This window comes from Onychostruthus taczanowskii, unplaced genomic scaffold (assembly GCF_017590055.1).
Source record: "Onychostruthus taczanowskii isolate IOZ18803 unplaced genomic scaffold, ASM1759005v1 scaffold25, whole genome shotgun sequence".
Classification (NCBI taxonomy): Eukaryota; Metazoa; Chordata; class Aves; order Passeriformes; family Passeridae; genus Onychostruthus; species Onychostruthus taczanowskii.
In genome coordinates, this window is record NW_024499796.1 from 9,644,247 (window position 1) to 9,661,518 (window position 17,272).

General features: G+C 42.3%; 1 protein-coding gene and 1 long non-coding RNA gene across 7 annotated transcripts in view; one reads left to right on the plus strand and one right to left on the minus strand.

Moving 5' to 3' along the window:
* Positions 1 to 4,951: 4,951 nt before the first annotated feature.
* LOC121336837 (spermatid perinuclear RNA binding protein) overlaps positions 4,952 to 17,272 on the minus strand; it is a 58,999-nt gene continuing 46,678 nt past the window's right edge. For 4 of the 6 annotated variants that reach the window (XM_041406362.1, XM_041406361.1, XM_041406356.1 and 1 more), the window contains one exon: positions 14,293 to 15,307. In XM_041406362.1, the coding sequence (XP_041262296.1) occupies positions 15,213 to 15,307 (95 nt within the window). In that variant the 3' untranslated portion in view covers positions 14,293 to 15,212. The other 2 variants (XR_005952823.1, XM_041406360.1) reach the window with 2 other exon arrangements.
* LOC121336843 overlaps positions 15,325 to 17,272 on the plus strand; it is a 45,909-nt gene continuing 43,961 nt past the window's right edge. Inside the window, exon 1 of the long non-coding RNA XR_005952824.1 lies at positions 15,325 to 17,228. This is a non-coding gene — a long non-coding RNA (uncharacterized LOC121336843). The remainder of the gene's footprint in view (positions 17,229 to 17,272) is intronic.

The window sequence follows — 17,272 nt, forward strand, 5'->3', positions numbered from 1 at the left end:
CAGATCCTCCCAGAGCTCTTCCAGTGTCTGTGGGTGTTAGAAGAGTACCAGGGCAGCGGAGGACACTAGAGCTTTAGATCCAGATAACCGCTGGAGATGCGTGATACTTTGGGGAAAACCTGCACAGCACTTGTAGTGCATTAATGCCCCTTGTGGAGAAGGTGTAAAATTTTCGCCTTAATTTGCACGGGGTTTAAATGGCCTCGTCTGTTGTTTTCCCCTTGCAGACACCCCTCAGGCTGAGGCAGGCAGTGGGTTCTTCCCAGGCAGCAGCAGCAGCCTTTCAGCAGGAGGTGGGTGATGTTCATGGCAGCCTGTCTCAGGCAGGTTTGAGCTGAGGCCTCTGAGGTGGAAACCTTTGAAAAAGGCTGTGAGAGCTAATAAGGTGGAGCTGTTTGATCTCTAATGTGATGAGTGGCTGCCGTGGGCTGTTGTCCCTGTGGAGAATCTGCATGAGAAGTCAGTCACACCACTGAGCTGGTTAAGTAATTAATGGGTTCCTCCTACAAATCTGATCAGATTGTATCCTGTCCTTGTACAAAAATTATCTCCTAGGAGGAAATGTAGTACAATTGAAGTGTCTTGGAAGTAAATCTATGGGATGTGTTTCTAATACACCTTGAACTTACGGGTAAATCATTCTGATCCTCTGTTTATTAATAATGGTTGAGATAGGAGCTGTAGCATACTTTATAGCAAAAGTTTATCACAGAAGTTTTTCAGAATATAAAAAGCATTAAGTGTTTGTTCAAATGTTAGGGCAAAAGTATTTTTTGATCAGCTTTAGTTACAGCTGTAGGTGATGTGAGTTGGTCTCTTGACATCTCACGGGCCCTTGATGTGTGGCTTACATGGTGGTCACTGGAGGAGATCAGGAGTCCAAGTGCAGGTTGTTTTATGGCAGCGAGCAGGCTGGTTCAGTTGTGGAGTTGCAGAGGTCCATCTTAATCAACAGCTTGTGTGGCAAAAGTGATGATTCTTAGGGAAGTGCTGCAGTGTTTAAGATGGAATCGCAGCCGCACTGGGCTCTGAGGCTCCAGAAGGTGCAGAAGAGATGAGGCTTGCAGGCTGCCAGCTCTGAGCAGAAGCCCTCCTCGTGCTGAGCACAGTTAGCGTGTGCCATGAAAACATCCAAGCTGTGTGTTTAAACTCCCTGCTGTGAGCGTCTGTTCATGCACAGAGCTGGCGCCGTGGTGGGGAAAGGGGGCCTTGGAGCCACATTCCTAAAGGTCATTTGGGAGGGGACACTGGAATGAGTCCTGATGCAGTTTTCTGATGTGGCTGGTCAGTTTATGCCACGCAGGGAAAACTGCTGTGCAGATCATATTCAATTGCTGCACCTGAGAAGGGCTAGTAAAGGACTCGCTGAGATGGCAGTGCTGTGTCACTGTCAGCTGTCATGGTGTAAGCAAAAGGGGTTTATCACTTCTTTTAGGAACACCACAGCAAACCACTGGGGTTTTGGCACAAGTCTTGGCTGCCCGGAAAACAGGGGAGTGGTCTAATGCCTTCTGTGTCCTGGAGGCTTGGCTAGCTTAGAGAAGTGGTGTGATGGTAATTCATACTGGTGCACCTGAGAGAATGGGTGGGAAAGAGGAGGAGGAGGATGAAGGCTGGTTGCTTGCAGAGCAGTGTATATCTGAGCTTGCCACCTACTCAGGCCATGGCAGAACTGCTGCATAATACCACAGGGAATCACTTGAGGAACAAGATGGAAGGGAAGGGTTTTGCATGAGGATGATTATGTGTCTCCCTGAGGTGGTTTATGTGTGGAACGAGGCAAACCCACAGCCAGAGGTGCTGTGGGAGCCTGTGCCAGGCTGCTGTGAATTGCAGACAACTTGGCTGCTGCTTGTAGACATGAACAGAAAACTGGAGTTCCTGGGTGCCCCCAGCTTCAGCATTACAGGAGTAGCCTGAAGTCTGAATGGTTTTAGAAGTTACAGGTGCTGCCCATTCCCACAGTTAGGACAGAGTGAGGAGACCAGAAATTGCTGTAACTGGAAAGTTCTAAATTCCATTCAAGTTTTTATTCATTTGATCTCAGAGAGAATAGTTTTATGTACAGACAGAAGTTACATGTCTTCTACATGTAACAGCATCTTTCTCAAAACTGCATAGTTCTTTAAACCCAGGATAACTGACCTGAGCAGCTCAAACCCCTGTCCATGTGCTTGCTTTGTGCTGGATGCAGGAGTCCTGTGGCTACCTTTTTCAAAGGTTTCCACCTCAGGAGGACTTGCAGTATTGGTTGTATAGGAGTTTGTGTGGAACTGCTTTGCAGGGCAACATAATTGGATTTACTGAGCTGTATTTTGTCATCTTGCCCTGGTTTAGCCTTCCCCCTTCTACTGTAATCCAAAGTTGCCCTGATCTAAAAAAAAAAAAAAAAAAAAAAAGTCCCTTTGAATCTTTGAATGAATCAGAAACAGCAAAGCACTGAGCCTGCCTTTACTGCAGGCAGGAAATCCCACCTTTGGTGTGTGCCAGCACCTAAGCAGAGGAGAAGAGGGAAGTGTTATTTGTGCAGGGTATGTGACCCTTTTTTGGGATCTAAGGACCTTTTTAAGATTTTGCCTCGTGTTCATGCCTAGAGCAAGAAAATGGGCCTTTTGTTGTAACTTTAACAAGAGTGCACACAGGCTTTTTACAGCATTGTGAATAAATGCGCTGGAATGTACAGCCTAAAGTGAAGATGAATTCAGGGCCCTGAAAGCAGTGGCAGCTCCAGTTTCTTTCAGTTGATTCTACCAAGGATTGGGGTCACAAAAGAGAAGGATAATTTACAGCTTGGCAAATGGGAAAAACTCTTTCTAGCTGACTTGCTGGAACTCAACCCTGCAGCAAACCACCAAAGTCAGCATTATGTCGTGAGCAATTAAGTGAGGTGACACTTCTTGCAGAAAGAGGGGTGCTGTTTTGGGTAGCTTTATAGATGCAGCAGTTCTTTGCACATGGAAGTTACAGGCTGGCTTGTTAGTTGCTTAACATCAGACTTGGACATCAGTCAGTATTTTTTTCCTGCTTCCTCTGTAATCAAATACACTTTTCCAAGGTGATGCTGACTGCAGCAAGGTAAACTGGACATGTTGCTTGTTAAGCAGATGGTTCCTTCTGCATGGATCCCTTCGGTGCTGTGCCAGCAGGGGATGGGGCAGTCAAGCAGTGTTGGGGAGGGCCTGAAATGAAGGAGCTTTCTGCTGCAGATTTTACTGTGTGCATTCAGCTGCAGATTCATAGTGAATCTCAGAGGCACTGCAGGTTGTCGAGGAGAAGTAGATGGACTTGGTGTTTCTTGGTTTGCAGGGGGTTTTGGGGAGGACGGGGGCCGCAGCTTCCCTGTTCTTCCAAGCAAGATACTCTGTAACTGCCTGGGCAAAGTTAGCTTAGCTACAGCGGTATAGGAGTAAAACTGAGTTGGAGATGCCAGGCATTTTCTCAGTGAGGAGAGAAGGATGTGCCAAGCTCCTTTGCCAGTCTAGGCCCAGTGCTGTGTGGCTTCTCCCATGTCCCACTCCCACATGTGCCCCTCTCCCATTCCTGCCAGGCCACAGAATGCCCGCCAGCTCCTGGAGTGGGCCCAGCTCGCTTTGAGCTGTCACTGACCAGCAGTTGCCAGGCTGCTGCCGAAGAGCTGACAGCCTTCTCAGCACCTCAGAGATGATAATCCCAAGGGAGCTTTTGGAATGACCTCTTAGTGAGCCAGCTAACATCAGGCATGAGCACAGACAGGCATTATGCTAATACAGTAGGTAAGACTGACTTCAGTTTCAGTTAAGTGTTAATGATGTTTTCTTAAGTGACTCTCTTCAGTGCTTTGTGGATCTTACTTGCTAAATATTTGATACAGCTCTAAATTTTAAGTGATGCATGGTTTCATTGTGTTTGGTACAGTTGTGCCTGAGTAGCTCTTTGTGCATTACTGACTTGTTTGCAGTATGCCAGCAGGCTGGGCTGGCTGCACACTGGCCTGTCGAGGGCAAAAGTCTCATACCAAGTCCTGGTCCAGTTATCATACATTCCAAGCTGTGGGATTTCATATATCTCATTTCATTAAGAGCAATCTCAATTATAGTCAGCTCATAACAGTTTCTAATCCCTTCTCAAGTCTGATCTCCTCTGAATTTGATTAATGACCTCTGCACTCAGACTTCAATTTAGCATTTCAAGACCAGAAAAACACTTCTAAGAAAAGTAAGACTATATGTTCACTGACTTCTCTTCTAGAGTACAGCTGGGTTCTGTAACTCCAGGCTGGACATAATGTGTATATTCCAGTAAATCTTACCATGAGTTGCAGCCTCAGGCAAAAAACACCAGCCACACAATTGTCGTGGTATCCCCAACTCCTGCCCTCAGTGACTCCGGACAAGGAAATTGCTTGGATTTGCTTTGGACCTCAGAGGACAAACTGGGACCACAGGAATTTAAGAAAAACAATGAAATCAGAGGGGTGGAGAGAACTTTGAAAGAACCTTACTTGTTCTTTATGTGTATAATTTATCTTTTAAGAAAATAAGCATCCAGTTTTTCTAATTGGCTAAATACTAGGAATGTCCAGATTTCTTTCTGGAGTGAAACTTTGCCTTCCTGGCTGATCACAGCTATTACAGCCTTCTCTGGGCTTTTCTGGTACTGCTTCCAAGGCAAGCCCCCAGAGGCACTTGTGTGCAGCAGCCCTCAGAAGTTGAAATCCAGTAATGCTCTATTCACTTTCACCTCTGTGCAGGAATGCATTCTGCTTGTTCCAGCATAAAGTGCTTTATGTTTGCGTCTCCAAGTCGTCTCTGCTAACACTGCAGCCTTCGGGAGCCTGGCTCTCCTTTCTGCTGAGCCTGTTACCTGACTCAGGCACAATGGACCTCTGTGGTTTGGCATCCCAGGCTTCAGGGCCCCCTTGGAGGCAGCTTGTAACCAACCCCCCCAACCAGTCATTAGGCCATAATTCCTGTTTACAGAGATAAGTCTTTATTGGAGCTATTGGAAGCAAATGGGACATGGTTCCAGTTTTATATACAGAGAAGTCTGTAGTGTTGGGTTACAACCAGTGGAAATGACCCGAGATTACAGTGCAGATCGTGTTGTGTACAGTCAGTAACAGTGGCTGGCGTACAAACCACAGCACAGAAGCCAAATGAAGCCAAGTGTACGGGGTACAGCAGCACGGGAGGAAGCAACTGAAGGTACAGAGAGCGTTCCCTTTACATCTGTACGCTTTTTTTGGCTAGTGAGTAGATACAGCTCAATTTAAAATTCACTGTGCAGTTATTTTTCTTCCCACTCAACTGCTACCAAATTAAGAAAATCCGAATGTTCAAATTACATTTTTAGTGCTATAAATAGCCATGGTTGTTGCCAGATTACTTTATTTGAAATTGCTTTATTTATAGTTGGGAATAGTTCAGTCATCATTGTTCTCTAGTGATTACAAATTGGGAGAAAACGGAAGTATTTTGAAAGTAGTCTGTAATTAGACCACAAGGATCTCTTGTACTTCATTTGGAAGTTTAATTCTGGGTAACTTCTTTGAGAGAGATTTATTGGGAAGAAAGATGGAATCGTCCACCATATTACTCATTTGTGGAATTCGTTCATAGTATTTAAGGTTTAGGTAGTTTATAGGTCATACGTTTTATTCAATGCCATATCCAATCTTAGTTCAAAAATAAACACTCCATCCTCTGTGGATAAATAAATCCATCTCTTGGCTGCAGGTCAGACCTCTATTGGTGAAAGAGATTTAGAAAAATAGACCTTTTCTTTAACGTTTAATACTCTGACTCACAAAGGAAAAGTGAAATTCATTCAAGTCTAGAAACAAATACAGTACAAGTGATTTATAGAATTGCATTACTTCCCTCTACAAACTTGCTGAGCATGAAACACTGCCCCAAAGCACTGCCTCTGTTTTTGCCTTGTCTTGGAGAAGTAATTATCATCAGAAAAGTCAAATCAGACTGCACTGCCAAATTTCCTGTCAGAAGGGCTCTGCCTCCTGAGGAGTCTTTGCTTAGGAATTCTTTAGATGCATGGATGGTGGTGCTTTGAGTTGCACAAAGGATATTTTAGCCCAAATTAACAGCAATTTAAATTTATTTGGTTGATGATGATTTTTGGTGGGTGGAAATTCAGCCATTAAAAAAAAGCCTGTGAGTTGGCCTTGGAAAGCACCAGCCTTTCCTGAAAATCTCCACTTCTGAGACTGCTTCCCATTGATGTCCTTCTCAGCAAGGGGCTGCTAGATTTGGCAGTACAGGTTTCATGCTCAACTTTGTCACTAAGAACTGGACAGGACTTTAAAAGCATACAGCCCACTGGGACTTGCTCTGCTGTTGTACTTCAGTGCTTTGGAGAGCCCCCACCCCCAGCAGTGTTGCCCTCTGAGAAGTGCAAGTGTCCCAGCCTGGCTCTGGGGCAGCTGGAGGACGGTGACATTCCGGAGTGGAAGCAGTAGTTAAGCACCAGTTACTGGCCCCTGCAGAGGCTCAAGAGAACAGAATTGCTTCGTAGAGAGCTGGTCGGCCTAAAAAGCTTAGTCAGTTTGATCAATAAATATTGACTTAGGGTTAGGATGAGAAATAAGACACTGCACCTTGGAACTGGAAGACAGAGTCAACTTCCTCCTTTTTCTGTCCAAAAGGAGACTGGCTCCAAAACTTTTGTCCTTAAGGACCTCTGTGATGCCTGACAGAAAACTCGTTATGCGTGTATGAATGTACCTGTCCCCTTTTGCAGGGACGGGTAAATGTGTGACTGGACAAAGCTTGGAGGCTTTTTTCTGTGATTTTTTTTTCAACCATCTGCTCTGTGTCTTGTTGTCCCTGAAGGCATGGTTACCCACTCCTAAATTATGCAGCATTGCCCAGAGAATGGCTCTGTAGTTGAATGTGCTCTCTGCAGTACAGCCTCCCTTTTCTTCCAGTGTATGTGGATTTCCACATAATAGGTGTTACCAGAAAACTACACTTGTCTTTATCCTGTTATTTTGAGCAGGGAAACAGTGATATGAGATTAAAAACACAGGAAAGAATCTGTACTGCAAATCAGAATTTTTGTAATTAGATTCATAGTATCACTAACCTTCCAAAAGCTGTACTACTCTGAATGCTGTTCTCTAGCCCACCGTTATTCTCCTTTGAGCAGAATGACTTTCCATCTGCTTAGAAACAGTTCTTTGTGAAAATAATGACAGAAGAATAAATACTGTCTCTCTTGCCCTGACTTTGTTACTTTTCAGGACACCCTTACAAGACTCACATTCTGTTGGGAGTGCAGCAATACACACATTTCAGTATGCATAGATCATTAAATTGTAGCAGTGCCAGTAAAAAAGCAAAACTTGCCAAGATGTCCTGTTCCTCTTAATTAAGCTTGATTTATGTGTGCCTTTTGACTTAAGATGCAGTTAGTGTCCACTGCTGAGATGATGCAGTACCCTGAGTAACTTTGTATTGATTACGCTTCTGCAAGCTTGTGCTTTTGCAAGAACACAGAAATGAAACTCCAGGAAAATAAAGAAGTACATCAGGTTGTTTCCATGGAACACTGTTAATCTATTCATAGCAGCTTCAAAGTATGAAGTTAAAACTTACCTTCTGCTCTACTCCCATCGAAACAGATGAGTGCTATGATTAACTCCCCTTTAGCTTAAAAAATAGAAGTGGATACAATATCAAAATACACTTTGCTGGTAAGATGAACCTACTTTGTCATAAGGAGTTACACCAATATTGGTGACCTAAACTGGTCACTGTGGGAGCAGTATCTGCTTTTCCTTGTTGCCATGCTCCTCTGTGTAAAGGCAGCTTGTCTAGAATCCTGTGGGCATTGCAGAAATAACTACTATTCCTTCTGAGGAAATTACTACTATTCCTTTTCCTCCCAAAATTCAGTTGCATGCTCTGTACACTGCCTGGAACTATCTCCCTGTTTTGGGTAGGACTGCATCAGGAAACAAAATTTGTCCATTGGATTTCTCACATTCCTCCTCTGGAAATCCAGCAATCCTGGACTTGTTTACTAAGCAGAAAAAAATAAATTCATCTCCTTTAGCAACATCATTAGCAGCTTTTAGCCTGCTGTAAGGATAGCTTAAACCTCTTACCTAATTTCTCACTAACTATTGAAAAAGTAATCCCAGCTCTCCCAGCTCATAGTACACAAGGTTGCTGGCTTTCCCCAGCACACATAAACCTCCTGGTTTTACCACAGACTGTCTTAATGGACTTGGAAAAGGCAGTGCAACTTTCCCTCCAACTTCTGTCTATGATGCTCTAACCTCTAAAACTGGAGAAGGACATTTTCTTCCATTGTTACCTTTTCTCTCTCTTGCCAGAACCAGATGCATTCAGAAGTTCTGTGTTCAAGGTGATGCTGCACTACACCTCACGAACTGCAAAGCAGCATAAGGCAGCTGGAGCTTCTAGATCCTGGTTAGAGGTATGAATGAGGCTTAAGTTTAAGCAAATAAAAATTAACTGCAGCTTTTGCTCATTGCAACTCTCTTGAGCTAACCAATGAAGGATAGCCAGTTACATTCAATTAATGCCTTTTCAAATTAAGTGTTATTTATTCTACTAGAGGTAACAGTCCAGAGGTTTTCACAGATGTGCAGTTCTGGCTGGTGAGAAAACATTTTGAAGTTGTTTACTTACACAGCATAGAAGAGACTGCAGCTTTAATTATCTTCCTGCCCCAAATCTTGAAGTTAGAAATCAGATAAATTCAGTCTCTGCAGTTAAAATTTACATTCTTGTAACTCTCACTTCTTGGTGGACTGTTAATTAAACATGGAAGAGTACTCCCCCTGAGAAGGCTTCAGTCTGTACAAGAGTTTCTATAGACTAGGCTTAATGGGTTCTTTTCAAGTACACAACTGCTAAACTACCTGTGGTACAGTATATATGACCTTAAATTGTACAGAATTAAGGCACCAAATACAAGATAAAACAACATCCAAAATAAGAGATATGCTTTAGGACTGCACATCTCCACACACCACTTTTGGACATTCAGCTCCTCAAAAACATCAAGGTAAACAGCGTGGTCTGAGTGTTTCATGCAATCTCAGGAACTGGAGAAAAAACCCCACTTTACTGAATTTAAACCTTACTGTCTGATGAACTTTTCTCTTACCTAGCTCACAGCACTCACAGTAAAGCACTGCCTTGCCTACACAGCATCAGACTGGTGTGGGAGGAAGAGCCCCCTTTCTCCTAGGAAACCCCAGAGAGAGGAGTAGACAGAGGAACAGGCAGATGTGTCCTGCTTCTGCTTTTTGTATTAGCTCACATATCAGTTACAAACCAACAAGTGAATCCCATATCTATGAGCAGAAAAGGCAAACACCACAATACCTGGACATAAATAGGTGTGGATTCGGATGACACAAATAAAGCTAAGAAGGCATCGCTCTGGGGTTAAGCAATAAAACAGTTTAGTGGTGACAATTCTCTTAATGCCAAACACTTAACCACTAACTTAAATATGTTCAAAAGAAAGTGCATGTGAAACTGCTGCTGTGGTCCATAGGCACAGGACTTCAGTGCTGGGTTTCTCTGGTGAAGTGCTCTAAAATGACTTCAGCAGAATTTCCATTTCCAGTGGAATGAAACCAACAAGCTGTTAGACAAGCTGTCTCCTGTACTAAGACAGCAGATTCAGCTACCCTGTCTTTTTGCTCTGCTTTAAACAAGTCAATAAAAGATCTCATTTTTCACTGGATTATTCAGCAGGAAGCCCAAGAGGGTCTGTGTGCTGAACATTTGAGCTGAGTTACTGTTTTTTGAGACAGAACAGCCGTTCCTAACAGAGCTCCTCAGTGTGCCCAGCACAGAGCTCATTTTCATTCTTCTGATGCCAGAGAGGCAAGGTCTTAGTCGGCTTCAGGACTGAGAACAACAATCTGAATTTCATGTTTACACATCTCATCATGTATCCAAAGGAATCCACAGCAGCAGAGCTCCTCTGCTGTTTCCCCGAGCCACCGGAAATAGGAGCTGTTTTTGGAAGCTCTTTGTGACTTGGAACTCACTGAGGCTGGGACATAGTTTTCCCTTCATTAAGTAAGAGGCAACTGTCTTAGAATTTAGCTAAAGGCAAGAAGTTCTAATAGTGAGTGAGCACATCTTGGTATACCAAGCACAAGAGGCAGAAGGAAACTTGTAATTTTATCTGAGTAAAGACTGAAATACTCTCTTTTGTTTATACGGATTTGGAAGGATGTTCAGCTGTCCCACCTCTAGACTGGCTCAGAAGTACAGATGCAGAATTACAAATGAAGCAAGGGACTTTATATCAGGGAGTTGGTGGCAGAAAAAAACAGGGAGTTTCATTCTCCAAGGGACATTGCCAGGCCTGGATCAGAGATGGTACATTAAAGCTGCTCACATTTATTGCCAGCTTGGAGATAAAGAAGTGAGAATGATGTCGCATAGCTGAACAGTGAACAAACAGAAGATTTTTTCCCTAGACTACTTGAAAAATCTTCATGCCCTTCCTCCTGCATTTTCTACATCCTAATAATCTGAGGAACTTCTTGTCAGGGAAATTGTTCTCAATAGCTCAATGAAAGCAAAAAGCCTCAAATAATTTTAGATTTGTGCACTTTTCCCCAGTTAAGTTCTTTCAGGGGCTTGAGGGCACAGTCTTTTATTAAGACACACTTTAAATCTTTTTTCTCCTACCAGAAGGCAAGTGTTCTCAAAGAAAGAATCCTTGTCTCCAGAGATGAGAGATACTGGAGCAGTTTTCAGATCTTTATTAATGAGTAGAAATAGTCCTCTGGCACATGAATAAGTTGAAATATTTGTAGGAAAACTGGTTTCTCTGAAGTGCTTCACAGTCTGATTAAAAGTTTTTAAGAATCTAGACACTTCTATGCAACAATTTCATAATTTGAGAGAATCAGTTATTTACTAGGGTTCTAGATGATCAGAAAAGGCAGAGCAGGAGGACAGACTTCACAGAAGCAAAGGTATTTAACAGCAGTGAAAGTCGTGGCAGCAGCATTTCCAGCACATTAAGTGGGGAGCCATGACAATTGCTGAATCATCTAATTAGCTCACACTGGCTACACGACAGCAAATTAGACAGATTAGGAACCACCTACCCAGGCACTAAATTGCCTTTGTGAGGGTTGGATTGTGCACTGTGTCCAACAGAAATTGCTTGGGCAACCGAGGCCTCGTGTTACACATTCCCTTCAGGAGCATAGGCTGGCCTCCCTCCATCCAACTGGCGAGATGCCCAGGAATAAGGTCACTGTGTTCCAGCTCCTGAATGTGTGCTTAAGAAGACAGCAAGCACTGGCAGAGAGAGAACACCATGGCAGGAAGCACCACATACCATGCTTTGAGCTGGCCAAGCCCTCCAAAGCAGTCTGGTTACTCCAAACCCTTCTCTAGGTAGAGCCTGCTTGGAGGAATCTCTTGTGGCTGGCAAAGTAGGACTGAAGCAGACCCCTAAAGCTCAGGTCTCTTTTTGCAAAGTCGATGGTGATGCCATTCATTTCCAGTATAGAGAACACATTAAACAGTTTGGTTCTTCATTGTAAAACTCTGGCTTTTAATCCTTTAAGTGCCAGACACCATCTCCCAAAATACACACGATCGTCTGGTTAGCTAAAACTAGCGTTAAGGTGGGTAGTGTACAGGCACAGACTTTCCCTGGTCTCCTATATATAGATGTACTAATTGAAAGGAACTTTTCAGATTTCTTTTCCATGAACCAGAAATTTGAACTGTAAAATACCATTTCTGCTCCACTGAAAAGGTACTTCAGAATTGGTAACGCTACTGGCAGCTGCACAGAGCATACACAGCCAGATTTATGTGTTTGGCTCTTGGGTACATGCAGAAATGCAAAGCTCAGTAGCTGTAACACAGACCTCCAACCTCACAGAAAAGGCAGTTCAGACCAAGCTCCTGTGAGGAGACTTTTAAAAGGAAACCTAAAAGTATTATGCAGAAAAACGAGTTTCTACTTTTGCTTTAGCAAAACCAAGCTTGATGCAACATTGACGAAGCAGATGTTACCCAGATTACTCATCAGATAATAGCCTGATATTAGGCTAAAATCTACTGATGGAATTGGCTGCTCTCAAACATGGAGACACCAGACACTTCAGAGCCCACTCTGTAACCCTTCAGTACATGGGGCTATTTTGCTCAAGTTCCACATGAATGAGAGGGGTTCCCAGGCAATCATGTGCCTTAGGGTCTTATCTCTGATTCCAGGTGGCTGCAGAACCCAGATTTAGGAGTCTTAGTGTGTTTCACATATCAGAAAATGATTCTCTCCTGCTGAAAAGAGAGGCAGCAAAGGCAAGGGGCCATCTCAGACATAAATACTGCAATGCTTTACTGCATTACAAACAGCAGGGTATTAGAGAAATCTAGAGAAAAAAAGATGCAAGAAAGTTGAGATAATTTAAAAAAAACCAGCAGGAGAGTGGAAAACTTAGGATTTTAAGAGTTAAAAAGAGTAATAACAGAAAAATACAGAAATTCACAGTTAAAGCAATTCTGCTGGAAAGAAATACACATGGATTAAGCTGCCAAGCACAGTCCACAAAGAAGCAGATCAAATGAGAGTCAGCAAGATGTTTATTATCAGTCCTTGAAGTGGACAGTGCTTGTCAGGCTGACAGCAGTTAAGCTTAGGAAAGGAATATTCAGGAGAAGTTCATTATAATGCACCTTGATGCATATAATATCCTCTCTGAAGGAGCAGAGCAGCCTGCTGCTCCAGGATCAGCACTGCTGAGCCTGCCAGGCTTAAAAAGGACTGAACTGTAGGTGAGCTGCAGATCCAGCCCTGAGTTTGCACCTTGAAGATAACAGCAGATGGGAACCTGCCCCCTGAACAGGAAGGACGTTCTGATTGCTCATCAGTTGTCCTGCAGATGTCATGGAGGGATTATGTGCTTCCAGGGCCAGCCCCTGGAACAGTTCCTCAGTTCATTTCCCAGGTGCAAGTTCAGGAGCAAAGCTGACATTATTGACAGCTCTTTTTCTCTTACCAGCCTATGCATTATATCCAGAAATATCCTGAGGAATGGATGTACGTGCAGTTACTTAGTGAATTTGATGATTCAATATTAAAATCAAATATAGTTTCTATTTGCTGTTAGTGTTTTGATGCAGACCCTTGGGCTTGATACACCACTGCATATTCTGTACCAAGTGGTTTTCTGTTTGACACCAGTGTCAACTGTTACCAGTCAGGGGTTGTTCATGTTTTCATCTCTGAACTGAGACCCTAAAATGCTAATGCATCATCAGCTTGCTCCCTTTTGCTTTTTTATTTTTTAACCATTTTTATATAAAAAGAGTTGTTTCCAGCAACTTCAAGTACTGCAAGTACTGCACTTCTGGAGTACTGTACTGTGCAACTTTGCATAACGCAAGGTTTAAAAGACAAATAAAAAAATAGTATTTTAAAACTACACATATCATGTGCACCAATAGGTCATAATCCAAACCCATTTTAATCTAAGTAAAATATTGTTAAAACGTTTACTACAGAACTGAAAGCAATTATTTATGGATGGCTGTATCCTAATTTCCAGCTGTAGAAAACCACAGCTAAGCAAAGGATTCACGCAGAGATAAATCCCTGCCTGCCTGCCCTCCTGTCCTGCACTGCACCCACAGGAGGGAAGCAAACCTGGCTGCTTCCTGAATTAATTTGACCTAATGTAATTTGATCTCTGCAGATTTTAACTGCAATATCATCAGAGTTGTTCGTTCTTCATTTGGAGTTTAGCTTTAATGGTTTAGGGAAATAGTTTCTCTCATTCTTAGTGTCATCCATTGCACTCAGCCAGAACCAAGGTGTGCATTCAGAGCAGGCCACGGCCTGGCTTTGGTACCTACCCAAACGTGTCCACAGGGATTCAAGGAATGCAGTGCCTGACACAGCAGTATCAACACAGCTTTTTATGCTACACAGGAGAAAAATATTTGAAGGAGAACAGTCTGTTGATAAAACCAAACAATTTCTTAAGTGTTAGGTAATATTTTTTAACTGAAACTGGAGTATTTGAATTGGCTTTGAGAATACAAAGTTGGGATTCAGACCTATGTATTACTTCTTTAAACACTGAGTTAACAAGACATAATAAAAACGTGCCGTATACAAGATTGTCACAGGTATATGAGATTTTTAGAAAAAAAGCAATAAAAATATTCTTTAAGCTGAAAATAAAATCTCTTACCTTTTATATCACGATCTCAGCTTACAGTCACTACATTTCTGCTTATTTTATACAAGTGCATATGGCTATGAAGGTCCGGAGAGAATGAGAATAAAGTGGAATTAACCTGCTGAAAACTGCTTAGAAGTCTTAAGCTGCAACATATAGATGTTCCAATACCATTTAAAAAAACATTCACCTTTCAGTTATTGCTGATTGACAATCTCAAAATATCAACATACAAATATTCAAGAGGGAAAAATCTCAGTAAATTTAGAGCAGCAATGGTTTTTGAACTGGATGTTTCCCAAATACTGTGTTTTCCTATCATTTGGATGATGATTTTAAGAGACACAAAAGCAATCCACTTGATTTTCAAGTTCAGGCCTACCATTTTTGTGCCTCATATCAATGATGTGGGAAAGAGAGAGAGAGAGAATATATCTATCATTCAGTTACATTTTGGGAAAAAATATTATATTCTATTTTTTTTCTTCTGCCATTTTGCTACATTTCATGTCTGCTGACATGCACAATGGTACAAAGCACTGCTGCTTCAGGAGTGACCATTGCACAGCTCTGTAGCAACTTTGATAGGAAACATGCAAATACAGTATAGTATCAAAATTCTGAAGGACTTCAATAGTGAAAGTAAAGGCAGATTTCAGTGCTTGAAGCAGCACTCGACCCGGGTTGTGCCTTGGTTTGGCATTTGGTTTTCCCCCCTCAACACACCAGTCCTTCCCCTTCTAGTGTAAAGAAATAACCAGGAGTATATAGACATCTATTGCTATGTACCCAAAGAGAGGACTTGTGGCTTGGACTAAGTATTGCTTTTCATTACATGGAGCAAAGTTCAAGAAGTGAGAAAAACACTTTAAAAAAAAAAAAAAAAAAAGAAGGAAAAAAAGCTCAGATCCCATGTCTGAAGTTGAGAAACCTCAAAACGAGCCACGTTTTTCTTGCTTTTAAGACATGTACAAAATGCCATTTGGAGCCACACAACCTGATGGTTCTAGAAGTCAGAGAAGAAATCTTGAGGGCCCAAGTGAATAATAAAAGGTGCGATGCTGAGAGGCTGGCAATAGGGACTGTCAATGAAAAAACCACCTACAGTGGGAGAAGAGCAGAGAAGCAAGAACCTCACGTTAATTTCTGAGACTGGCTGAAGCTAAAGCTCCATTTAAATTTCTCTGCTCTTTCAGCTGCAAGTGGAATTTTCATTGTAAAATGGGCACTTTGAATTCTTTGAAGGTATTGAAACATCTAACACTTCCAAGGTTACCACTTTCTAAACAAAGAACTGACAGCTCATTCATATTTTCAGTAAAGCAGAGAAATGTAAAATATGCAGCAAGGGGGCAAGTTTACAATGTGGTTAGTAACTCCCAACAAATGACAAAAAATAAAAAATGACTTCTATAAATCATCTGAAATGACTGCCATCATGTTGGAAAAGAGCATAGCGCCCTTCTTGTCTTTGAAATAAGAAGTTGTTTTTGGCTTACAAATGTTCATTGTATAGAATTGGTTCACAGAATATTTTGTTTGGAATTTTACAAAACTAGGGATTCAGGGAAAAAAAAAAGGAAACTACAAACAGTTGCCAATCAGGGGAACTCCAAAAAGAGGGGGGGGAGGGGGGAAATGTGGTGCAGAGGAAAGATTCCTTTAATGAATATTTGATTAACAAAAATGGGCTCTGATCAGCCATGCTTTTTCTGCTCCGTGATGGCTTCCTTTCATCCATAGGCCAGCAAAACAGATCAGTGATTTCTGAGCACCTCTCAATTTGGCTCCATCCCCGGCCCTGCTCTGTGTTCCGTGGGTGACACCAGGCTCACCCTCCTGGGCCATCATCTACGTTTTATTAAAGTACCACCGACACCAAACGGAAGCGAGAGCTACGGCAGGAGGAGAACCGTGGAAGTGTCAACACATTCCTAAGCACAAATACTTAGCTTAAGAATAACAGCTGCAGTTAATTCCAGGGAAAGCAGCTTGTTCTATAAGCCACCCCTTATTCAGCTTTTCTAAGGTTTCTCTCCCTCTAAGGGGGCTGTGGGGAGGAGGAACTTTACGCTGCTTTAAGCACCGCTCTTACAACACCCTCAACACAGATACAGCTCCCCTTGCCTCAGCAGCAGCGTCTGTTAGAGAACAGGGGACAGAGGCAAATCTTTGGAAGAGCAGGAACTAAAGCCAGCCTATGGAAAAGCAATGGGCGGGGGCTGAGGAGAGAGTGCAACCAACAATGCTGCTTATTTGTGGGGTGATACCTTAATAAAGAGCACTGGAACCCCGTGTTAGAGCCCGCAGCAGTCCACAATCCATGGAGACTCCAGTCGTGGAGCTGGGGCCTATCCTGGAATTTCAGACAGGTGCACACACTCCTCATCAAAAAGAGGACTCTGGGTTTGAGCACCAACTCGTAAAAAAGTACTGGCCTATGGCTGAAGTGTGTCACTTTTCACAGCAGCACTCAACAAGAACTGGGACAATTAAATAGCAAGTTTTCATGGGGACCTTGTTGCTGCTTTAGATTCTTAGAAATGTAAGGGGGAAAGGAGAACCTTTGGTTTAATATACAATTGACAAATAAAATGCTTTCTGTAGAAATGGTGGATGGAAAATCAAGGGTGGGCAGACAATCTTAAAAGTGAAGAAGGCCACAAGAACAAGTGGAATTTTTTTTCTTTTTTTTCTTTTCTTTTTTTTTTTTTTTTGTAAAAACAGAAAAGAAAGGAAAACATGTAGTTTTTGAGCTCTAAAGAACCTGATTGTAACATTACTGTTGTCCTTTCTCTGGGCAATACAGGTGTAAGGTGTATCCCTGGAATTGCATCCTTCTGTGGGAACTTCCTTTAATACTTGTTTAATACTTGTTTCACAGAATGCAGCCTTATACAGAGACAGACTAATTCCCTTTGTTTCATTTGTTTTTCAGCATTTTGTGTATGAGTGAAAAGTCTTCTTGGATAATTAAGACTGTGTCTAAAATCACAGTATGCTGATCTATAAGGAAACTCAGGTACTGATGCTTAACTATAAAAAATAAGATAAAACAATATTTTA